Source organism: Acanthochromis polyacanthus, chromosome 23 (assembly GCF_021347895.1).
Source record: "Acanthochromis polyacanthus isolate Apoly-LR-REF ecotype Palm Island chromosome 23, KAUST_Apoly_ChrSc, whole genome shotgun sequence".
Lineage (NCBI taxonomy): Eukaryota > Metazoa > Chordata > Actinopteri > Pomacentridae > Acanthochromis > Acanthochromis polyacanthus.
The window spans coordinates 17,566,424-17,591,623 of record NC_067135.1 but is presented as its reverse complement, the minus strand read 5'-3'; the positions used below and the strand labels follow the sequence as shown (position 1 = coordinate 17,591,623).

Here is a 25,200-nt window from a genome sequence, read left to right as displayed (position 1 = left end):
TGTCTGTATATGTAGCCCTGAGACAGACTGGTGACCTGTCCAGGGTGTCCCCTGCCTTCGCCCGAGTCAGCTGGGATAGACTCCAGCACCCCCTGCGACCCTAGTGAGGATAAAGCGGTGTATAGAGGATGGATGGATGGATGGTGCAGCACCAATTTACATCAGTGTCATCTCATAGCATTTCACACAGTGAGGCCTTGCACATTTTAAACCCAACAAATCCAAAGTTTACTTTTGAGCAAGCAGAGATTTTACACGTCAAATGCTCTTTACAGGATTGTGGCTGAATAATCCAAAAAGTTACTTCCCGAGCTTTTCTGTAGATCTTACATTAAAAAAATGACATAGCCCCAGAGTCTGAAAAGTGAGGCCAACACAGATATAACTTGGTGACTCCTCCACTTGCAAAAAAAGGGACAGATCATATAAACATCTATAAGAAGATGACTTCCCTTTTCACTGTTATCTTAGTGAACATTTTTCTAAAGTGTTAATGATGTCAGTTGCTATTTTCAAGACTTTCTGAATGGAGATGCTTGTTTTGTAAATTTTGCCTCCCTATAGAATAAAACTGATAATGCAGGGTATGTTTTACCTTGTGATTAACAGGCCACTGCTGTATTACCATACCTTATATCCCCAAGTTCTCAGTCAGATTGTTCAATTGTTTCATTCATTTTAATTGTTTGGTTTTCGAAGACCAAAATGGCACTTGCAAAATGACAAATTCTTCTGCTAAAGAACATAAAAAGGAACCACTGAGGTACCTTTGACATCTAGGTCCTTCTTACTTTTTTTAATTTATTCGATAGGGACAGTGCACATTAAATGTCAAAATATGAAAATTTGAAATGTTATACATGAAAAAGAAAGCATTACGCTGTTCATGACTTTTTCTCACCCTGAAGTAACCAAGCAACAATGTCATCAACAGTGATGGAACACTGCGTCAGACAGTGAACAAATCATCAGTTTCACGTTTCATGCTTTAAATAGAAAGTGACCTTTGCTATGACTGCGTTCTCCTCTGACATTTCTCTGTCCACTCCACAGGACTCTCGTTAATAAGTCCTGTTACTCAGCCTCGTATCACAACACGACTGGATTCAAAGTAACATTTTCCAAGTAGTTGGAGATGTGGTGACACACAGGATTCCAGCTGTGCCGCTCTGGCAAAGGAGAGGAACTCGGCACTGCGATGAAAACACAAAACACAGCTCCACTGCCTCCACAGCCGCTGCTACTTTATGAAAATGGTGTCATGTGTCAGCCGTTTGTCACGATTAACGAGCTTTTTCATCTACAGTTAATCAGCCAGTGGTTTCTCCTGCTGATTTACATATAAAACAGAATCATGATGGACATTTCTCTACCAAGCCATATTTACTAATAATGTTGTCACAAAAGCGGCAATAATGTGAATTATAGTCAGACTTATAATTAACACTATAGCCGAGGGACTCTCTTGTTTAAAAGTTGTATTTTGTCAAACATTGATATCTCACTTATTTACTCACTTAATAATTTAATTCTAAATTTGGCAACCCATAATTAATTGCAATATTTCACAGTATCATACTAGTTAAGAATGTCAGGCACAATTTAAAAGAATATAAGAATTTTCGGCGTAAAACAACAACAGACACACTGCATTTCTTTGGCTTGAAACGACCGAGTCAGTGCTAGTAAACTGTTAAGAAAGCTGCTCATTAAAACTCTATTAGAACAAAAGAAGGCCTTACTGACTGCGTAATGCTGCAGCGATATTTACCTGGTCTGCAGGATCATTTTGTACAGTCAGATGACACCCTTAAGGTTGCACAGTAGTCAGCTGACTTACTAAAAACGGAGCTGAAAAAGTCATGGAGAAACACACTATGTATGATGCCTGCATGGTGAGATCATAACCGATGTCAAACAAGTGTATGCTTTAATCTGTTAGTGTAGGCACAAAGAAAATCCCCGCTGATGTTAGAAGTGTTGGCATTTTCATGTTCATTGTTGACTTCAAAGGAGGAAAAAACCCTGATGTAAAGCTGCACCAACAATAGGATATTCATTTACTGTTTATAAAAGTGTGATCTGATTACTAAAGTCCAAATATTTTTCTGTCATGTTCAGTGTTTTGCTACAGAGAGCTATAAATCACATTAAACTAGAAAACTTAGCCAAGGCTGCTCTATTTACTCAGGGGCAAGTCACACTCTGACCACTAGGTGTCACTGTAGGATTGTCATTCTGCGCCTCAGTTATTTAAGTTTTCATGTCAAACACAAAGATTTACACAACTACCCGAAGACAAACGCTTATGTGTTATTTAAAAAAATACTTAGAGATTAATTGTGATATTGGTCACCTGTGTTTATGAAGAAGACGGTCAAGAACTCGGAGCTACAGGATGCCAGCTGCCGTAAAACTCCAGAAGAAGAAGAAGAAGAAGAAGAAGAAGAAGAAGAAGAAGAGCAAAGGTAGCGTGCTAATTAGCTTTTCAATTAGCAGGTGGCCAAATGTCGTCACCTAAAGGTAAATAATACTGACAGCCGACTACTTTTAAATGTGCTCTAAGAATGACAGCAATATGTTTATTTTTCAGTGCTTTTTGCGGGTAAGTGTCAAAGTGGAGAGTCGGAGTTAGCGTCATTTCAGTGTCGCCCTTTTACTGAAGACGTGTATCTGTTTCAGTGTGGTGTTGTTCCTGGTTTTACCTCCCAGTGTTCCCAGTTCAGTGGAAGAAGGTAAGAAAAGTCTAGTAACAGAACCAAAATGTCTGCTTCACGAAGTCACACAATAATGAGAAAGTACCAGTGAACTCCAGGGTTCCTTTAGGAGGCTGCGCTGTGGATGTTACTGAAGGCATATCAGTGTCAAACATACGGCCCGCGGGCAAAAACCGGCCCACCAGAAAGTCCAATCCGGTCCACAGGATGCCTGAAAGGTGTAAAAATTACAGAGAATGACATAAACTACAGTTTGTAAATTTGTAAAGCTATAAATTTAAAATAATTCCTAGACCATGGCCGATTGTTTCGATCAGATAGTAAAATACTATATTGCTCTTTTGTCATTTTGTGTCTCATTTTTGTAATATTTTGTCTTTTTTTTTTGTCTTTTTCTGTTTGGCTTTTATTGTTTGTCTCACGTTTTTGTGTTCCTTTTTGCCTTACTTGTGCTTTTTGTCTCATTTTAGTCATTTGTGTTTTGCTTTATTCATTGTTTTGGGTATCGCTTTTGCCATTTTGTTTCACGCTTTTGTCATTTTTTTTGTTTCGTTTGTGTACATTATTTTGTTGCTTTGTCATTTTTTTGTCTAATTTTTGTCTGTTTTTTATTGGGTTGTTTGTCAAATTCTTCGTGATTTTTGTTTCTCGCTTTTGTCATTGTGTCTTTGTAATATTTTGTCTTGTTTTTGTCTTTTTTGAAGTATATTACTATATCGTTGTAGCTGTAGAAACTCTAAGAAAAAGACATTTGTGTGAAAACCTTTATGGAATATAGGACAGATAGATGATAGATATAGAAAGACAGACAGACACTAAAGGCCGAAACACCCGAATTACATCTACAATTTGATGCATTTTCAGTTTCAATGACATTATCTTATATCTCAGATGAGTATTGGTGCCACTCTGTATTTTCAGGAGTATTTCGAACCAGATGTCTCGAGCGTCACTTCTGGCTTTCTGTCAAGTCCAGCTTCCTCACCCCGACGATTCGATTTTACTTTGAAGGTACAGTATGTGTCCCAATCCTCACGTGAAGTCACTCGGGAAAACAGTTTTTGCTGGTATACAAGACATAAATGTTGCTAATCATTTCACTATAAACGTCTGTTGTCACCAGACCAGTCTGGATCGCACTTCCTGTCTTCTCGGGAGGCCACACTGTGTGGCTACACCATCCTAATCAATGATGTTGGAGACGTTGTGTTTCGTGCCTCATTCCTGGCCTGTCATGTCAGTCAGGTAGATGCAGTTCAGTTTGATGCTTCGATGTGCTGCAGGATTATTAATGGCCTTCACTTGAAGCTGCTGTTTTTGTGTCTCTCCTCCGCAGGCAGGAACAGAGTATCGTCTACGTCTCTGGTTTGTAAATTGGCAGGTTGATGGCAAAATGACAGCGTTCCCCTTTCAGCTTCACTGCTCACTGCAGGGCCAGTGGAGCACGAGAGAGATAACCTGTGAGGAAAACTACATGGAGGTGAATTACTAGCCTGTATTATTATGCTATCACATTCATACTTGCACATTCTCTGGCTCTTGGCACTGGTTATAGTTTCCTTTTAGTTTCTATGCGCAAGGTCAGAGCAATGAGAACTTTAATGCAAGTTTATCAAAATTTAAACCTCAGATTGTTGAATCAGGAACTTGATTTGACTTCCTTTGGTAATTATGAAAACAGTAGGACATTTATTCAAAAGATGAAGTGTACTATTTAACCCTTTGATGCACTAATTGGGTAAAAAATGATGCCCTGAGGCCATTTTCTTGCAATATCTTTGCAATGAAAAGTTTTAACCATTTCATATTTCAGGCATTTCTCAACAAACATGTATTTGACATCATTCCATTTAAAATTTTAAGGCACTTTTTACACTTTTAAAGAAGTTGTAATATTTGTATGACTATCCCAAGCTCTTTATCACAGATAATATCATATAAGAGGTGATGCAGTACAGCAACAGCTGGAGAAAAGGCGTGGAAAAATGTCAGCAAAATGGATGTTGATGTTCTTCTATTACTGTTCTGTGTAGTATTCTTATTTTTTTAATTATCAAAACGTTCAAAATCTGTTATGAAGTAAAAAATAAACACATTTCAAACATGGAATCATTCTTGTGTGCGCTAAAATATAATGCAAACAATAATACAAATGATTATTCTTAACCAAAATGGAAAAAAATGCTATGAAAACACATTGATTCTCATTATTTTTGGCCCACTTATGGAAGAGTGTAGGGTCCAGTCACTCGTGCATCTGCATTTAATACTTATTGTTGTTTCTAAGAGTCCAAGACCTTTTAAATTTCTTCCATGTTTGAGCAGCTCCTCCATTTCCTCTGGGATATTTTGCTTCGAATTGGTGTGTAATACTGATTTTGCCAACAGCTTAGCTTTACATCATGTATTTTAATTTGAAAGTCTCATTTGATACTGTCCTTTTGTGGAACGTGTGAGGGCGTGTCGGACCTTGTGGTTTTCCTTCTAGGTCTCCATCCAGCAACCTATACTCCCTGCTACGACCAAAAATAAAAAGGATGTAAGTAAATTACGACACAGGATTCCAAATATAAGGAAAACTATCAAAAGTTGTCTCCCGTACGAAGGGCTAGCGGCTTCTGTTCTCTGATTAGATGCCTCTTTTTACTAAACAGGAACTTGGTGAGGCAGATGTGGCTGTTATGTTCAGCAGAGGTGAAGCTGGGTCAGAGGAAGCCATGTTGTCTCTAAGAGAGGCTTCTGCTCTCGGCTACTACATCTCTCTGAGCACTTCACGCCTAATCCTCCGCTGTCCCTATTCCTCCCCGCTGTCATACTTCATCAAGGTACCGTATGATTTACTGGGGATTAATCTGCATGGTTCACTTACTCTAAGCCAGGGGCGTCAAACATGCGGCCCGCGGGCCAAAAGCGGCCCACTAGAGGGTCCAGTCCGGCCCGTAGGACGACTTTGTAAAGCGTAAAAATTATAGAGACGACATTAACTGCAGTTTCTAAATTAGTAAAACTATAAACTTTAAAGGATTCCTAGACTATGAAAAGTTGTTTTGATCATAAAGTGAAATACTATATGGCTCTTTTGTAATTTTGTGTCTCATTTTTGTAATATTTTGTCTTGTTTTTTGTTGTTTTCTGTCTGACTTTTATCGTTTATCTCACGTTTTTGTCATTTCTTTTTGTCTCGGTTGTTTTTTTTGTCTCATTTTAGTCATTTTTGTTTTCTTTTATTCACTGTTTTGTTGTTTTGTTTCACGCTTTTGTTTTTTTCTCTATTTTTTCTTTTGTGTTGTTTGCCCATTTTTTGTCACTTGTATAACTTTTTTGTCACTTTTTTGTTTCGTGTTTGTCTGTTTTTTTTTTGCCGTTTTGTTTCTCGCTTTTGTCGTTGTGCGTCTCATTTTTGTTTTGTCTTGTTCTTGTTGATTTTTGTCTTTTTATGTCTGACTTTTATCATTTGTCTCACATTTTTGTCGTCACGTTTTTGTCATTTGTTCTTTTTGTCTCGCTTGTGTTTTTGTCTCATTAGTCATTTTTTGTTTTACTTTATTCATTGTTTTGTTGTTTCGTTCCGTGCTTTTGTCATTTTTTTGGTCTCATTTGTGTCGTTTGCCTTTTTTTGTCACTTTATAACTGTTTTCTAATTTTTTGTCCCTTTTTGTTTTATTTTGTGTCGTTTGTCTCATTTTTTAAATCATTTTGTTTCTCGCTTTTGTCGTCGTTTGTCTCATTTTTGTAATATTTTGTCTTGTTCTTGTTGTGTTTTGTCTTTTTTAAAGTAAAACACTATCGTTCAGTTCCAGATACCTGTGACTTCTTAACAAATTTCAGTTTCTTCATAATGTTTTGTAGAAAAGACAATTCCTTAAATGTGAGCGTTTTCAGAATGTACTTTTTTGCATGAAAACGAGAAAAATTGGGAGTTGTTGTTATTTATTGGTTATTATGCTGTGATTTTACTGGTCTGGCCCACTTGAGATTAACTGGGCTGAATGTGACCCCTGAACTAAAATGAATTGCTCTAAAATTTTGCTCCTCGTGTCAGCTTCTGAATCTTATGGATGCTTTTGTGTTTTGTTTTTACGTTCTCCAGGAAAAAGGGCTGGATTTAGAGGTGGTCAGCTCCGTCATCTTGTACAGAGCTGCCTTCCTGGCTGTCAACATCTCTATTGCCTGTGTTCTGAGTTCGTACAGTTCATTAGCGTCACATTATTCATGCAGTGCAGCTCAGCAGACTGAAAAATGCAGCTTCTGACATATAACCCCCTCTCTTGTTCGCCGTCAGGTGAGGCCACGGCAGACGGCTCTGACCTGCTGTGGACCGTCCCTTATGTCGTTTCTCCTCTCGTTCATGGACAGTTCAGGGACAGAGGCATAAGGATCGATTTGAATGGCCATTCTCTGAGTGAATCTGACATGGAAGAGAGGGGTTACAAGGTTACTCTGCAGGAGGGGCGAGTGGAGGTCAGGATTCCTGCAGGAGCCCAGGGTGTACATATTCAGGTATGTAGATGGGATAGTGGTGGCTAACCTGGTGTCCTAAGATAAATCCAATTTTTGGGGCTAATCTTCCATATGAGAATATATAATGCAACTAAAATATAGAAAGAAAGGAATAGGAAATCATTTCTACAGTTTGCAAAATAATTATGAGACTGGAATTGGTTTGATCTTTCATTACGTCTGCTGCAATATTCCCAGAGCGGTGCTGTTAGAGGACAGTACAGTCAGTCCATGTCAGTGGATCTGATGTTCATGAGTCAGTGGGAGGACCAGCGCTGGCCTCTCACACAGCATCGCTCTTTCAGGCTCCTTAAGACTCCTCTCATCCCACAAACCCTGGTCTTGACCAAAGGTAAGGCTTCCTTGGTTCGTTTTATTTTTGTGTAATTGATGTAAATATTCAGTGGTGTTGTGTCACAGTAATAGAATCTCATTAGGTCAGGGGCGTCAAACATGCCCTGTAAATTTGTGAAACTATAAATTTAAAATATCTTCTAGTACGTGACAAGTTGTTTTGATCGTAAAGTAAAATACTACTTTGCTCTTTTGTCATTTTGTGTCTCTTATTTGTAATATTTTGTATGTTTTTGTGGTTTTTTCTGTCTCGCGTTTTTGTCGTTTTGTGTTCCTTTTTGTCCAGCTTGTGTTTTTTTGTCTAATTTTTGCCTTTTTGTGTTTTGCTTTATGCATTGTTTTAGGTATTGTTTTGTCATGTTGTTTCTCGCTTTTGTCATTTTTTTTTTTGTCTCGTTTATGTCCATTTTTTTGTCACTTCGTAACTTTTTAGTCAGATTTTTTTGTGTCTTTTTGATTGTTTCGTGTCGTTTGTCTCAATTTTGTCATTTTGTTTCTCGCTTTTGCCATTATGTGTCTCATTGTTGTAGTATTTTTTCTTGTTTCTTAAAGTAAAATAGTAAATCGTTCAGTTCCAGATACCTGTGATGAAATGTGTTGTTGTTTTGTAGACACTCTGTGATCTGGAAGTTGTAATGTGTAAATGATAAAATGAGGCGTAATATTGTTGAAATTGCTTTTGTTTTTCTTTACAAGATTCAGTTTCTTCATAATGTTTTGTGAAAAGATAATTCATTCATGTGAATGTTTCCAGAATGCACTTTTTTGCACTAAATCAGAGGGAAAATTTTGGATTTATAGGTTATTATGTTATGATGCTACTGGTCTGGCCCACTCAAATTGGGCTGAATGTGGGCCCTGAACTAAAATGAGTTTGACAGCATCGCATTAGGTAATTGTGATTTGGAAAACAAGCAGAATGCCACATTATGAAACGATTTTTTTCTTTTCCAGATAAAGTCTCACCCAGGGGATTCCTTTCAGTCACTTTAGGCCACTTCTCACCTCACGTGCACCTCAAGAGAGTGACAGTAGACGGTGGCGGTAACCTTTTAACCTGGTCCAAAAATCCTCAACGACAGAGCGACAAAGACTTTGTGGTGTCCAGGCTTACCCACTCCAACAGGAGCTCCTCCTACCAGCTCCGCCTCCCGATGTCACATCCAAAGATTATCCCAGAGGTGAGATTGACTCACTAACTGGTTGAAACATTTACATAATATCACTGTGTCTGAAACAGCTGCTGTCTGATCCCAGCATATAGGTGGCGGGTATAAGGTGTTTGGCCTCACTTTCATCTTTACTCTTTCCATCTCACCCACTGAAGAGGTCTTTTACCATCAAGCCACTGTAGAGCACAGTGTTGAATATGAAGGTGAGTGTAGTTTGCTGCCAGCCGTTTTGAAATGCCGTCTATGTTTTTGGGTTCATTTGAACATTATGCCTCAGTTTATCATTTATACATTACAACTTCCAGATCACAGAGTGTCTACAAAGGCACAAAACATTTAGAGACGGGTATCCGGAACTGAACGATATGGTATTTCAGTTTTTTAAAAAAAGGACAAAAAACAAGACAAAATATTACAAAAATGAGACGCATAATGACAAAAGCGACAAATGACATGAAACGATAAAAAGGAGACCAAAAAATCTGACAAAAATGTTACAAAGTGACAAAAATGGACACAAACAAGACAAAAAATGACAAAAGCAAGAAACAAAACAACAAAAACGATACCCAAAGCAATGAAGAAAGGAAAACAAAATGGCAAAAATGAGACAAGAACAAACAAAACAAAAAGGAACACAAAACAAAAATGGGAGACAGATGATAAAAGACAGAAAAAGACAAAAACAAGACAAAATATTACAAAAATGAGACACAATATCTATTATGTAGTATTTTACTTTATGATCACAACCCGTCATGGTCTAGAAAATATTTAAAATTCATAGTTTTACAAATTGCAGTTAATGTCTTCTCTGTAATTTTTACACTTTACAAAGTCATCCTCTGGGCTGGATTGGACCCTTTGGTGGCCTGGTTTTGGCCCGTGGGCCGCATGTTTGACACCCCTGATCTCAGGTTTCTTTATTAGAGGATCAATGGTTAGAGTGGCCACCCTCTGCCTCAGTGGATGGTTGATTTTACTTCCTTGTCGGTCGTGACACATTTGTGACAAAGATGGACATGTTTCAATCGTTCCATCACAGAAAATGAAGAGTTGTAGGAGTTACTGAAAAACAAAGACTGCCATGATATACATGGTCTTTACAACTGTATCCTGGTGTAGATCCAGGTTCACCCTGGCTGGAGGGGAAGTGCACAGAGAGCAGCCTGCTGGTGCTGCTGCACTATGGAGCTCTGGATGAACTGCAGTGGGAGCTCTTTGTTGGAACCCACAGGCTGGATTGGGACCTGATGGAGATGGGTGGATTTGTAGTGGAGGCAGAAAAGGACTACTTGACCGTGAAGATCCCCTTCTACAGCCCTGTGATGAACTATGAAGTAATCAGAGCTATTTATTTTAATCTGATGTCTCCTATTTATGGATGTTTTGTTTTGTCTTATTATTCCTTTACATAGGCCATCTCAGTGCAGAGAGTGGTTTTTTTAACACCTAATGGATCCTTCAAATCAAGCCTATGAAAGACCTCGTGTCTGTGCCTATTTACACTCTGATTCAACCACATTTACATTGCCACTATATCCCATTTTTTGCAGCGATCTTGAACATGTCTTCTCTCTCTTTTTGCATCTAGAAGCTGACCTTGCGGGGTCTTGTTGCTGGAGTCAGAGTTTTTGTTGTGGAAGCAGAAACTCTGAAAGAACAGGATAGCCTTGTCCATAAATGTAGCTTTCCTGTCCGAGAACTTCTAGGTAGAGTAACACCTCTAAATTTATCACTGTTTATATACACTACAGTTCAGGGTCACTTAGAAATGTCCTTATTGTTGAAAAAGAAGCATTTTTTCAATATAGATAATATTAAATGAATCAGAAATCCAGTGTAGACATTGTTAATGTGCTAAATGATTATTCTAGCCAGAAATTTATGATTTTTTAATGGAATATTTACGTAGGAGTACAGAGAAACATTTCCAGCAACCATCACTCCTGTGTTCTAATGCTACATTGTGTTAGCTAATGGTGCTGAAAGGCTGATTAATGATTAGAAAACCCTTGTGCAGTTATGTTAGCACATGAGCAAAAGTGTGAGTTTTCGTGGAAAACATGAATTTGCCTGGGTGAGCCCAAACTTTTGAACAGTAGTGTATTTCAGCTTGCCACTCACACTGTGTCTCTGATAGTGTGTTTGCCTGAAGGGAGGATGGTGGCTATAGTTGACACCACCCACACCATCCCACCCACCCTTCCCAACCGGACCACTCTGTTAGATCCCAGCTGCGTTCCATTGGAGACGGACAGTGCTAGAGCTCTGTTTAGCTTCAGCCTCAACTCCTGTGGGACAACTGTGACTGTGAGGATCTTCACTTATATAAACTTCATAGAGAAAATGTGCCTTCCACCCCCTGATCTTTCTTCTTCATATCTCTTCAGACTGAGGGAAACTATCTTGTTTATGAAAACCAGATCAGTTACTCTAAAGGCGCTCTGTCTTTCCTTGATCCGGTCATACGCAGAGATTCTCCATATAGGTGAGAAATGTACACTGGACCAATTCTGGTTTTAGAAAATCAAACTAGTATTAAAGAAGTGTGTTTTAGGCTGACGATCCAGTGCCGCTACCCAGTGAACGATACGACTACTTTTGCTGTCTATCCTCATTTGAATCCATCTCTGGACCAGTCATTCGCCACACACAGGGAAACTGCCAACACAGGTGTGTGTTGAAAGTGTGACTTGCATTTTTAAAATAATTTTGATCTGCTTTTTGATTTGCAATACTTATGTATGAAAATTTACCTCATTCAGGTCAAGGACAATGGAGGGTGAATTTAGGTCATTAACGTTTACGGTGTTAAGGTAGTGCTGCTGTAAAACTTTATTTAAACTGTATTCAAATTATCAGCAACTCTGTGCTAAATGTGCAGTTAATTGTACTGAAGCATTTTTTAACATATTTGTAGTGTCAAATATGTCAAAGATAATTATTACATCCATGTTTATCAACATATTAATGCCCTCCTCTTTTCTATTATTTCCTGTAGATGACGTGGACTCTTTTTTTCATGCTGCTACCGGACCTGTAAATAAGTGAACGTTCTTTTATCGTTTGTTGTATTTGTGTGAAATTCTTTATTTATCTTTTTTGTTTGTCCAATAATGTGTGTGATAATCAGTGAAAGGTTCGTGCTGTTTTTTGTAAAGAGGCGTTTAAAGTATTAAAGACTGCTGGTAAACCTTGTCTACTTATGCTTTACATACACAATCATGGTTCATAAGTAGTGTTATTGTTATTACTACTACTGATATGGAAAGAAAGCAGAGTTGATTTCTGACACATTGAGGCATCAATGCACAATATATGTGGATTTATTGCCTTATGAATGTTTACTTTGCATTTTTGTGTCTAAATTTTAGGCTTTTGCATTGAAGATGCTGATTAAGTGGCACGCCATTAATGATGTTTTTATCAACACTTGTGCTGTCACAAGTCAGAATGTGTGCTCTGCAAAAGATCCACTGATTGAAAGATACTTGATTCCTAACAGGCTACACATGTGGGTGTAGCAGCTGGTTGATTGGTGAGGACCTGGACGAATTAAAGCTGGTGCAGGAGGTATTTCCACATGATGCCGGTGTGGTCAGGATAAATAAAGCAAGTGGTTCAGCTTAGCTTGTGTTGGTTAGCAGGTGTAGTTTGCTAGCACTCAGGCTAGCTTTAGACACTGCTAACACATCAGTGGCCATGGGTTTTGGTTTTTACCTCGGGTGAGGCCTTTGCACAGCAATTTAGGAAATGTTTGTTTGCATAAATGCATTTGATGCATACATATCCCTTTATCTTTCAGTGTGACATTACTCCTGTCTGTGTGGGCAACTTCAAAATGTGATCATGCTCCCAGTGGTAAGCTTTAAATGTTTGCTTTTATGCAGAACAACTGACAAATTAGTTCACAATTTCAAACTTTTTACGTATGTATGCAGGAGTTCGTATGGAATGTCGTGATCGTTACTTCATGATAGCCGTTGATCACTCCTTTGCTGGAAATGAACCTCACTTTGAGGCTGTTGGTGAGTCCTGCACAGCTTTATTCACAAACTGAACTCCTTGTTAGATGCCATGTTGTAGAGGCAGGTTAAAATGCATAAATACTGTGATTGTCCTTCAGACAGAACAGGTGCGTACACCATTACTGAACAGTATGCAGCAGAGTGTGGCTACAGTCTCATGGTTCTGCCTCTGCTGGGCCATGTGGAGCTCAGAGCCTCTTACTTCAGCTGTCACACTGACAACAAAGTATGTAGAAACTCAGAAAGCAGCAGCAGCTCCAGCTTTCTGTAGCCCTGACACCATTCAACATCTTCTGGCTTTCAGGGTGATGAGCTCTTCACATTCAACTTCAACTTGTTGGTAAACCTTGAAGGAAAGCAGGTCATCCATGCTTTAAACAAGACCTGCTCTCCTGCTCTTCGCTGGTCTCCCAGAGAGGTTATCTGTGAGGTGAACTACATGGAAGTAAGCTCGGATTGATCTTGTGTTGGTTCATTCAGGGAACATGCTTGAGATGTTTGCTAATCCCGGATTCTTCATAGGTGTCTGTGCAGAGGGAAGTTGCTTGTGTACCTGAAACAAACGGGGATGTCTGGAATGTCACTTTGAAACGTGTATGTTTCAACTTAAGTATTATGATGGAGTTGGATTTTTGCCATGTGTTATATATGCCTGAAATAACAAAAGCTCTACTACTTCCAGGCGTATTCCCCAGTCCCCTCACAGTGGCAGGTGATGTTCCAGAGAGATGGGGACTTGTTATCACCCATGAACCTCTCGGAAGCTCGTAAGCAAGGCTACGTTATTAAGCTTACAGATAGAAGGGTTGTATTGCGTACAGCATATGGACAACCTGAGTCATTCAGCGTCAAGGTAAACGTATCTAAATTTGCAAGTACAGTAAAAATGAATTGCCTTACCAATGGTATTTCCAAATAGAGATAGCGATATTACTAACTACTCAGTGCTGATCTTGTCATTTATTAGAATGCTCATTTTTTTATCATGACTCTCTCCATAGGTGAATGGTGTTCCAGTAGAGCTCGTCCATGCGACTCTGCTCTCCAGACAGGGCTGGTTGGTCTTCATGGTTGACCTGGTGGCTGCTTGCTCCATGCGTTAGTATTACGGTCTTGTCTGCTGTAGTTTTGCCTTCTTTTTCATTATCTGACTATTCATATTAAAGCAAAAACTAATGTTCTGCTCACAGATGAAGGACTGTATGACAGTGGCTACATAACGTGGGAGACTCCACAGGCGCTGTATCCGAGGCTCGACAGCGCACAGATCAGTGTTGGACTCAATGGGGAACTGATGATGCAGTCAGTTGCTGAGAAGAGAGGCTACATTGTGGACAACCGCAACACCACAGTCCACATCAGCATTCCTTATAATGCTGATGGAGGATACAGGAAGGTGAAAAAGCACATTGTAAAACTAGGATGTAGAGCAGGCAGTCAGACTGTGATTCTTTGCACATTAAGCAAATTTGCAGTTTTCACTTGGACAAGTGTTCTCACATCTAACATGCTGATCTTTGACAGAGCCTTGTGTCTGGAGAACTCTACGAGTACTACATCTTGCATCTGTATGTGGAGCAAACCTCACAGAAAAAGGACCATATCGACACTAGACTTCGTTTTCATGGGACACTTGTCACTCCCCTCCTTCTGCACCCAGTTTTTACTGAAAATAGTAAGTCCACTGAAGACCTTTTTTATTAGGTTAATGCATCCATAAACTTAATTTCTTTTTGTTTCAGGAACAGTTCTTGAGGATCGTACATTCACAGTGTACCTCGGAGATGTCCCTGAAGACGTCAAGTTGGCTGCCGTTCATGTGAACGGACACCTGACAAACGCGAGTGTCCACACCATTGTGAAAGTTGTTCAACCCAACAACACCCATGGCTACACTCTGAAGGTGCCTTTTGATGATCCTGTTGTGACACAACAGGTAAAAAGACTTTAATTCTGTCTCCATCAGCAAATCCAGATGTCTGACTGGTCATACACCTTGTATAATTAATTAATTTTCTATCTTCTAGTTCTGCAAAGAAAATGCAACATTGCTGTACAGGCTGGATATCAATTATACACTGACTGTTGAGCCTGAAAGTAACTCTATTTACCATGTAGCATCAGTTATGACATTAATGGATATCTGTAAGTCTTAAACCTATGTTTGGTCAGTTCTTCTCACATTTTGAGCAGAATTATTCACAATGCTTCATTTGACAGCTCCTCCAGCCTTTTATGGCCAGTGTTATGAGTCTGGGATCAGCTTCAAACTGGACCACCGGCCTTTCGACTACCTGTGGGAGATAAGCTTTGGAACAGACCTGCTGACATCAGAGCTGGCAGCCCAGCATGGCTACATCTTGAGCAATGACAGCCAGAGTCTGCTGCTCAATGTGCCACTCTTTACTCATGGATATCAATACAATGTAAGATGTGGAAGTTATTAAATGGACATTGACTCTTGTTATTCAAGTTTAATGTGTCACATCATCTTGAACACACCATGATTAGGGTGTGTGTTTGTAGAATGTTACTTTGAAGGGATTCTTCGCCACTTTTGAGATCCTTATGAGGGATCGTGAAACCTCAGCAGTCCAGAGCTCCACTGTCAAGACGTGTCCATTCCCTGCTACTGAGCTCATTAGTAAGAACTTTCTGTTTAACTTGCGGAGGTAGAGTTGTGAATATAGTTCAGACATGTGCTTAAATACGTTTCTCTGTAGTGTGTTCCACTGATGGTACAATGACGGTGGTGGTTGACTTGTCTCTGGCCCTCCCAAGTGGAGGTAGCCCAGGAAGAACCAGCCTTCTAGACAATAAGTGTGGCCCCAAAGAGACCGATGACACCAGAGCTCTGTTCTCTTTTCCTATTAATAACTGTGGATCTATCATCAAGGTAGTGCAAATGAGTGGTTGTGTTATATTCTCTGTTCGGTACTAGCACCTAACTTTGAAATGCTTTGTTTCTGTAGCTGGCTGAGGCGTATGTGACATATGAAAATGAGATTTTCTTCAGCCAGAAGCTGCCCTTTAAGAAAAATACAGTATTGAGTCATGATGAAGGGTAAAAATCTTCAACTTGAAACATTTCAGCTTTTTTTTTTTTTTACCCCTTTCTGTAACTACCATGACAGCAGACGTGGTCCTCTTGCCCTTCAGGATCAAATTGCAGTGTACATACTCCGTGGCTGGGCTTCATCGTCTCTTCTCGATGTATAAATTTGAGTCCGACACAATTGGCGTTGGCCGTATTGTGCATCCTGAGCACTTCTCTGAAGGTAGGTGTGTAATTCAACAGCTTAAATCACATCCCTCAATATCACTTACTGAAGATCTCATCCTGTACTTGTAGATCAACAGAGTCCCACAACTGAACTCACTACGATGCCCACTACTAGACGCACCACAAGACCTGTCTCACTACGACCTGCTTACCACCCTCCTGCCCAGTATTTTAAATTATCCCGTTTTCTGAAGAGCCTGTCAAAGAAAGGTTGGTTGCTTTTATTTTCATATTTGGGAAAAACAATCATAAGATATCGTATTTGACAACTTTGTTAAACTCTTCACAGGACCAGTGCCATCATAATACAGATTGTGACTACATGTATTTTAAATTCAATAAATTTGTCTTAAAAGCTCTTGACTTGTCATTGGCGACTCCAACCAACTTTGAATATTGATTTTTTTTTTTTTTTTTTTTTTTTCCTCCACTCTGCAGCGCAAGTTCATATTTGTACTACAGTACTTAAACACATTTTTTAAGTTTATTTTTACATCTAAATACGAAAGAATTATTGAACCAAGCTCAATGGGTGAATGTCGTTGAACATTGCCCATTTAGCAACAGTCTCCTTTTCAACAGTAACTGAGGAGATCAATTTGATTACTTGTTAAAGATCTCAAAAGATCCCTTTAAACTGAAGGATGTGAAAGAAGCGCAGTATAGCAACCAGTACAACTAAACACGTCAAATAGGTTTTCCAAGACAAATTGCAATTTATACAAAATTGAATACATATTACACCATTAGCTTCAACTTTGAGGCAGTCTAGGATGTAAAGGAATGGATCCTACATTGTCAGAAAAATCTCAAAATTTATCCAAAATGAGTTTCCTGTATAGGAATGAAGTTGCTTCTTAATGTTGAAACAAGCTAGCTGTGGTGGCTCAGGCATCCAAGAAAAGGTTGTGGTTGACTCCTTTGTCTCGAGGTTTTCCATCACATCTGACTAGAAGAAGAGCCAGGAGGGACCTAGAACTCGCTGTAGGGATTACTTATCTCTTTTGGCCTCTTTTGAATGCTTAGCCTGCTGCTGCTGCCAGATGAGACAAAACGGATGAATGAACCCCCAATTATGTGATTAAAACTGTTTTACCTGTACACGCAATAATATGGGTTTGAAGATGATTCCTGCTCAGACCAAATTAGTCTAGGCTGTAATCAATAGAAGTAATAGGGATAGTTCTCCGCAGTGTAGGTCCTGTGGAGCTGAAAATTACAAGCTTAGATTCAGGCTTCAGAACTTTTTTTTTTTTAAACCCCTTTAACAAGTACAATACAAAAACATGCAAATACAATCTCACATGTAGTTTATGCTGCTTCATTTTCAATTTGTCAGTAATCACAGACAGGAACTTTCAGACTTACTTAAATGTTCTCTTCCACCATTATTCTTCAAGAGTAACTATACTCCAGTGGAATGGGTACAAATCAAGTGTAGGAATTGCTTTAGATTTTGTAAAGATGTTCTGTGGCAATGCTGTTGGAACTGCTTGATGCAATGCTCTCTATATAATGGTCAAACGGGGCCAAAATGGGCATATCGTAAAAGCTGTTCTGCAATAACTATTGAAGCAGCCTGCAGGGAAACATATTCAAATTTGCAGCCAACTTTGAAAGTCAAACTGCTTGTGTAGTGGTGCAAGTCAGCTGATTACCCAAATATCTACACCACTGCAGATGATAAAACACTGACATTCAACCATGACCACTTGTTTATCTGTCTTTTACAAATATCTGTCTATCTGTCTTTCTTTTTTGAATGATTGTAGTCTACCTTTGGCACTTACTAATCTATATCTAGTGAGCTTTTTGCTGGTCAGCTATTGACTTTTAAACATTAAAGCTGTTCCAGTTGGTATACTAGCTTATATCCACCTGAGAAAGATGTGACATCATGTTAATATCTTTACTGACATGGCAGCTCAGTGTTCAGATGCTTCACAAAGTCTACTGTGATGAATCTGGGTAAATAAGAAAAATATAAAGAATTATTTAACCACATGTACTTGGAGTCTTTCGATAAATTTGCCTCGACCTGTTGGGGTGAAGGGAGGACAGAGAAACAACCAACCAGATGCTCTCAGGAACTGCATTCACAGGTGTTACCTATTAGCAATCAGATCATTGAACCACTTGCAGCTGAGTTGGTAGAGTTAAGCTTCCTTTTAGCTTCTTCATTCAAAAAATGGACTAACCACTGGTGTTGGGGGCCATGTGTTACTGAAGTTCAGCGAGGATACACCAAACAAGTGCTTCACTTTAGCTTGTGTTGGTCAGCAGGGGTAGTTTGCTAGCAGCTCTGCTGGCTTTAGACACTGCCGACACATCGCTGGCTATGGCTTTTGACTTTAGCGCTTGGTGAGTGTTTTCAGCGGCAACTTGCAACATATAAAGACTCATTTTAAATCCAATGTTTTGCCATAATCCTTTACATTCCAGTATGGCCTTGCTCTTGTCTGTGTGGTCAATGGCAAGAAGTGATCAAATTCCAGAAGGTAAACAAATGTCAGTTTATACACCTGTGATAATTTACAAGTGATTTGTGTTTAGAACTTGTTTGTTTCAGCAGGAGTTCTTCATATGGAGTGTCATGAGCGTTACCTCATGATAGCTGTTGATCTGTCCTTCGTTGGAATGGAGCCTAGCTTTGACGCTATCGGTGAGTCCTCCAGAAAAATTTTACTGTTTCTGGGAATTTTTTTCCCCTCTTAAATTTAAAAGAAAATCTGGATAGATCTTCCCAATACTGAGGGGGGGAAAAACTTTTTCACATTGTAGATCTTTTGCTTCTAACATTTTGAAATTGTCTTCATATTTGTTTCCTCTCTGCTCTATGCAAACATAGCCTGTAGCTCAGCCAAAATGACTGTCACTGCTTCACAGTTGTGCTGGGAAGTGCAGACTTTTGTTTGTGTGTGTGTCATATAGAAAGCTGATTACTGGAAATGGTTTACGTATGAAGTATTTCCGGTAAAAGATCACAATTTTCAGTTTAGGTTGAGTAAATTTTTATGATGGAAAGTTGAAAATCTGTATTTCTTCCTGTCTTCTTTTGGCTCTGATATGCTTTTTTTTCCAAAACATGCCAGTGTGTTTGGCATCCAGAGTGTTAATTACCACCGACTGTCTACCACAATGGACTTAATGATTGAGATTGTTCGGTAAAGCATTCCTCATATTATAACACTGGCTCTAATACAATGAATGATATAGTCAGTTGAATCACTTAAAATGGTAAAAATGAGGTGCTACATTTGAAATGGTGAGCTTTAACAAAGGTTTACACTAATTTTGTGAAAATGGATTTGGAGTCCTATTAAGCTACCTAATGATTGTATGTATTCTTTCTCAGACCAGACAGGCGTGTACACCATCACTGAGCAGTATGCAGCAAAGTGTGGCTACAGTGTTGGTGTTCATCCTCTCCTGGGTCTGATGGAGCTCAGAGCATCTTACTTCAGCTGTCACACTGACAACAAAGTATGTACAAATCCAAATTGGAGGCTTTCTGCACCCAAATGAGAATAGAGCTTTGACAGCCCTCCTTGTTTTTAATCCAATGACATTTTCTTGAGGGTCTTTCAGGATGATGTGTTTACTTTCCATTTCAATCTGAATGCACACCACGAGGGAAAAAAGGTCACCCACGCATTGAACAAGACCTGTTCTCCCTCTCTCCCCTGGTCTCCCAGAGAGGTTACATGTGAGATTAACTACATGGAAGTAAGCTTGGTTTTTGTTGTTGAATTTTACTCGCACAATGGCGTCATGTGTTACCGTCACTGAGATATTTCTCTGTAGGTGTCCGTGAGGGGTAAAATTACCTGCACCTCTGGAACAAAGAAGGATGACTGGAGTGCTGTCAAACCTGTGCTAGTATGTGGCAAATCTAAAATGCCTTTAATTCTTAAAAGTAAACATGTTTCTAAGATTTTACATTTTTGAACCAGGCACACAGCTCCACCACCTCAGACTGGCAGGTGATGTTTCAAAGAGCAGGGGAGCAAATGGCGCCTATGAAACTGTCTCGGGCTCGGAAACAGGGCTATGCTTTCGACTTGACAAATGGAAGGCTTGTGTTTCGTGCACCGTATGGGCAACCAGAGTCATTTAGAACTGAGGTAAACCACTGATATAGGACGTGTGCTTGTAAAGCATGAGTAAGTCAGGATTTAAGCAGAGACTCTCTCCAGGTGAATGGGGTTCCAATAGAGATGGTGCATGCTACTGTGTTCTCCAGACAACACTGGACGGTCATCATGGTTGATCTGGTGGCTGCTTGTTCCATGTGTGAGCATTAGTTACTTTTATAAGAACTCATTTTTCACTTGTAAACAGACCAATGTATAATCTTGGTTGTCTTCTGTGCAGATGAAGGCTCATATGACGATAGCGGTTTTGTAATGTGGAAGACTCCAGAGTTGCTGTACCCCAGCGTCAACAGCACACAGATCATTGTTGGACTCAGTGGTGAACGTGATGAGCGGTCAGTTTCAGAGGAGAAAGGCTACATTGTGGAAAGAGACAACGGCACAGTCCACATCAGCATCCCTTATAATGCTGAAGGAGGATACAGGAAGGTGGGAACACGCATAACAAGTCCATATCTTCAACATACGGAGGTCGAAAAAAGTTTTCAGACACCCTTAAAAAAAAATCTCTAATATTACCATGTAGTATTTATGAAAAAGTCCTTTCTTGTGTTTCAAAACATGTGGCTGCATTAGACACACATGCAGATTATATTTTTGGTTTATTTACAAAAAAATGAACAAAACTGAATTCTTCTGAGTTCTCAACATTCTTGGTATCAAAGTCAACAAATAGAATGTGTTCAAAACTGAACAAAAAATTAAACCACCACATCATCAAATTAATATTTAGTAGTCCTGCCATTAGCACAGTAGAGCTTGAGTCTTGACTGGCATATTCCCCACAAACCTTCCACACTGTTGAGGGGTAATCTTGTCCCATTCTTCTTGAATTACTAGTTCTTTGGTTTACACTTTGAGACGGACCTTTTGATGATCCACCATCGATTTTCAATGGGGTTCATGTCTGGGGATTGAGTTGGCCACTCGACCTGGATACTGAGCTCCTGCAGCCGAGTTCTACTGGCCCTGGATGTGTTTAAGGGACATTATCTTAAAACTTCCTGGGGGCGGCATGGATCAGTGGGTGGAGTGGCCAGTCTTGTAACTGGAAGGTTGCCGGTTCGATCCTCGACCCGTCGAGGTCTCCCTGAGCAAGACACCGAACCCCTAATTGCTCCTGGTGGGTCATGGTTAGCGTCTTACATGGTAGCTTCCGTCATCAGTGTGTGTGAATGGGTGAATGTGATGTATCATGTAAAGCGCTTTGGATAAAAGCGCTATATAAATACAACCATTTACCATTTTAACCATTTACATCAAGTTTTGACCTTGACTGAACAGTGCATGTCGCGAAAGGAGCATGTGGGTTTGGAGAATGGAACAATACTTGACAGAGTTTAATGTGGCATCACAGACAGATGACCACCAACAGCAGTAGCACTCCTGCATCCCCAAACCATGATACTGCTTCCACCATGCTTGACGGTAGGGACTGTGCATGCTGGAGATAATGCTCCTCCTGGCCTTCTGCGTAACCTCACATTAGCAGGAGGAAGATAAAGCTGGAAACTGGACTCCTCTGACCATAGAATCTTCCTCCAGTGCCTGTCTGTCCAGTTCTTGTACCGCCCGGGCTAACGCTGGGCTAACCTCTCTCTCTCATTGATCAGGGCTTCTTGACAGCTTTGTAGGACCTTAAGCCATGATCTAAGTCAGCCATGTACAGTGTAGGTGGAACACTGGACATCAGTTTGGTTTGACCACTGCTGCTGAAGCTCCCGTGTTGTCATTCAGTGGTTTTCCTGCACATGCAGATCTGGATGCAGTCATTCCTTGCTGAAGAAACCCTTGGACACCCATCATTCATTTGTCTTCCAAGCTTTTGATTCATCTGTATTTCTGTAGAGTGAATCCAACTGCTGAAGGACTGCATCTGAACTTCCTAGCTATCTAGTGGCAGCTGTATCCTTCCTGGCTGAGAAACTGCGTCTTCAGGCGTGTTTCTTGCTTTAGGTTCCTTGTTTTAGCTGTTTTTGGCTCTTAAGAACTTTCAAATGTGCTGGCTTTATATAGACAGGAAGCATGGCAACAAAAATTGTCTCAATAAAAAGCATGACCTTCATTAGTGGATCACTGGTACCAAAATGGCCCAATGCACCAAATTTCTCATGTTTTTATAGAACCAATAATTTTTTAATGGCTTTTTTTAGGAGTTTGGTGTTTTGACTGAAACTGTACTAAAAGAAATTGCGCTTGGGTGTGTCTGAAAACTTTTTTCCATCACTGTATATCTTGCTTTTTGAATCTAAAGCAAACTCTTGTCCAAAACATTGAGGCCCCATATATTGGTCAACTAAAAGTTTCCCACATCATGTCTACCTCAAAGGTCAAAATTTTTGATTTTTGCCCAAATCTATACTATAGAAATGATATTGGTTGTCAATTTGATGAAGCAGGAATTATTTTTAAGCCTGACCTTTTTATAAAAGGCAAAACGCATCGATACTTTAATCAGACCAGCAGCATATCTGCTTGTAAGTAAAACCTGTATTTGTTTCAGAGTTTTGTCACGGGAGGCCTCTACGAGTTTTACATCTTCCACCTGTACTTTGAGCAAATCTTCGTGGATGATGATCATGTAGAGACAGTACTCCGAATTCACAGGACTCTAGTCACTCCCCTGCTGCCCTGCCTGCTTTTCACTGACAACAAAACTGTTCTTGGAGATCGAGTTTTCACCGTCTACCTTGGAAATGTCCCTGAAGACATTGTGTTGGCTTCTGTCCAGCTGAATGGACAAGACTTCCAGTTGCCATTTCTAAATACAAGCAGCTACACTATTATACAAGCTGTTCAACCTAACAACACCCACAGCTACACTCTGAAGGTCCCCTTTGATGATCCCATTGTCATACAGCAGGTAAAAGACTTTGAATTATATGTCTGAGTGGCAACATGGCGGCTTCATCCAGCTTTACTTTAGCAGAATTTGTATTTCCCGTCTCCTAGGTTTCCAAAGAAGATGCAGGAATTCATTACAGGCTGGACATCAATTACACACTGCTTGTTGAGTTTTTAAATGAACCTTATTACCACTTGGCTTCCATTGTGGCTTTGTCCACAGATGTCTGTAAGTCATTAATTTTTGATATGTGCACAGCCTTTGCGTTAACTTTGAGCAGAGTTGTTCACAATGCTGTACTTGACAGCTGCTCCAGCCTTCGATGCAGCCTGTTCTGAGTCTGGGATCAGTTTCAAGCTGGACCACCGGCCTTTCGACTACCTGTGGGAGATCAGTGTTGGGACAGACCTGCTGACATCAGAGCTGGCAGCCCAGTATGGCTACATCTTGAGCAATGATAGCCAGAGTCTGCTGCTCAATGTGCCACTCTTTACTCATGGGTATCAATACAATGTAAGATGTGGAAATTCCTTTACAGACATTAACTCCTCTTCTGGCAGGTTTAATGTTCCGTAACAATGCTTCGGATAGTAATTGACTAATATGTATTTGTAGAATGTTACTTTGAAGGGATTCTTTGCTCTTTTTGAAATCCTTGTGAGGAATCATGAAACATCAGAGGTCCAGACTGCTGTGAAGACATGTCCATTCATCTCCAATGAACTCATCAGTAAGAACTTCCATTTTAACTCTAAGATTAGATGCAGCCTTGTTTAGTTGACACGTGGTAGAAATAATCTTTCTGTAGTGTGTTCCACTGATGGTACGATGACGGTGGTGGTTGACTTGTCTCTGGCCATCCCAAGTGGAGGTAGCCCAGGAAGAACCAGCCTTAAAGACAACAAGTGTGGGCCCAAAGAGACAGATGACACCAGAGCTCTCTTCTCTTATCCCCTTAATAGCTGTGGATCTATCATAAAGGTACGGCTGGTAAAAGTTTAAAATATTAATTCTCATCTTGTTCTTGTGCTACCTACAATCATATTTAATGACTGAAGACAAATAACTTGTCACTATTTGCATCTTTCCACTCAGCTTGGGAAGGAAAGCGTGACCTATCAAAATGCAATTCTCTACAACAAGCAAGATTCTGATGATGCTACCGAGATGTATGTATCTCTACCCTCTTTTCTCTCAGCTACCAATCTATATGTTCTGTTAAGTATTTATTCAGTTGATCCACAGTAATGAAGCTGTCGTTGTCTTGCAGCATGGTAGTGCGGTGTACATATCCTTTGGCTAGTCTCCATCGCCTCTTCTCACTGTTCAGATTTGAGTCCGACACAGCCGGTGTTGGCAGCATCGTCCACACCACACAGTTCACAACAGGTACAGCTGGTTCGTCACCTACTACATACAACCAATTATCCCTCGTCATAATGAATTTTGAGCAGGAAATTCTTCCTCTAGGTCTGCAAAGTCCCACTATCAAGCCTACTGCAGCACTTCAGACCATACCCGCTACTGAAGGCCAGTCCAGAGACCCTGTCTCATTCAAACCTGCCGTCCACCCGCCTGCTCGTTACATCAAAATTTCCAGGATGCATAATTTTCCCAGGGGCTTTGGACCAGGTGAGGGTTAAAGAATTTAAAGTTCATATTCAAGATGTAAGGTCTCACTTTTTACTTTCTCTCTTTTTTTTTTTTTTTTAATTTTTTTTAATTTATTTTTTTATGTACATCTCTTCACAGGCCCGGAAAGATTCTCACAAGCTAAAACGAACAGGGTCCAAAAGCAACATTTTTGAATTAGGTAAAAAAATGGAATTTAATAAAGCTGATTCTTAAAATTGTTATATTTGTGTCGCATAACCTTATCAACACTATTACACAAACAAATGGTATTGGAGACACTTAATCTGCACAGAGGTAACCTATTTTTCTTCCACTATCTGGCAGCTAAATACTAATTGGGATAAGAGTTTGTTTAAAGTAAACCAAACAAATCTATGTTCAAAGTGGCTCCACCTTTTATCATTTGACAGTTGAAGTTTAAGCCTTGATCATGATAGTCAAGAGTACAGCTAAAAGTGAACATTCCCTACAAGTAAGGATACCTGAAATTTTGTTTCTGCTCTGAACAA

General features: G+C 39.8%; 3 protein-coding genes across 3 annotated transcripts; all 3 read left to right on the top strand.

The window, feature by feature from the left end:
* The first annotated feature begins 1,884 nt into the window (after nt 1–1,884).
* On the top strand, nt 1,885–12,042 carry LOC127532492 (uncharacterized). Its single transcript, XM_051944235.1, has 15 exons — nt 1,885–1,895; nt 2,683–2,735; nt 3,639–3,728; nt 3,841–3,962; nt 4,054–4,197; nt 5,206–5,256; nt 5,372–5,542; nt 6,808–6,898; nt 7,000–7,217; nt 7,416–7,569; nt 8,526–8,752; nt 8,829–9,059; nt 9,892–10,006; nt 10,887–11,056; nt 11,137–12,042. Exons 1-15 carry the CDS (start codon nt 1,885–1,887, stop codon nt 11,236–11,238), a joined length of 1,950 nt encoding a protein of 649 aa, XP_051800195.1. The 3' UTR covers nt 11,239–12,042.
* A 1,039-nt stretch (nt 12,043–13,081) lies between these two features.
* LOC127532449 (uncharacterized) lies at nt 13,082–14,914 on the top strand. The gene is made up of 7 exons (XM_051944127.1): nt 13,082–13,219; nt 13,297–13,368; nt 13,457–13,627; nt 13,776–13,872; nt 13,965–14,170; nt 14,299–14,449; nt 14,517–14,914. Exons 1-7 carry the CDS (start codon nt 13,214–13,216, stop codon nt 14,723–14,725), a joined length of 912 nt encoding a protein of 303 aa, XP_051800087.1. The 5' UTR covers nt 13,082–13,213; the 3' UTR covers nt 14,726–14,914.
* Nucleotides 14,915–16,478: 1,564 nt separating this feature from the next.
* On the top strand, nt 16,479–23,768 carry LOC110967769 (uncharacterized). Its single transcript, XM_051944121.1, has 10 exons — nt 16,479–18,719; nt 19,413–19,540; nt 19,646–19,783; nt 19,862–19,936; nt 20,011–20,181; nt 20,254–20,350; nt 20,432–20,640; nt 22,715–23,074; nt 23,164–23,284; nt 23,364–23,768. Exons 1-10 carry the CDS (start codon nt 18,641–18,643, stop codon nt 23,630–23,632), a joined length of 1,647 nt encoding a protein of 548 aa, XP_051800081.1. The 5' UTR covers nt 16,479–18,640; the 3' UTR covers nt 23,633–23,768.
* Nucleotides 23,769–25,200: the final 1,432 nt, after the last annotated feature.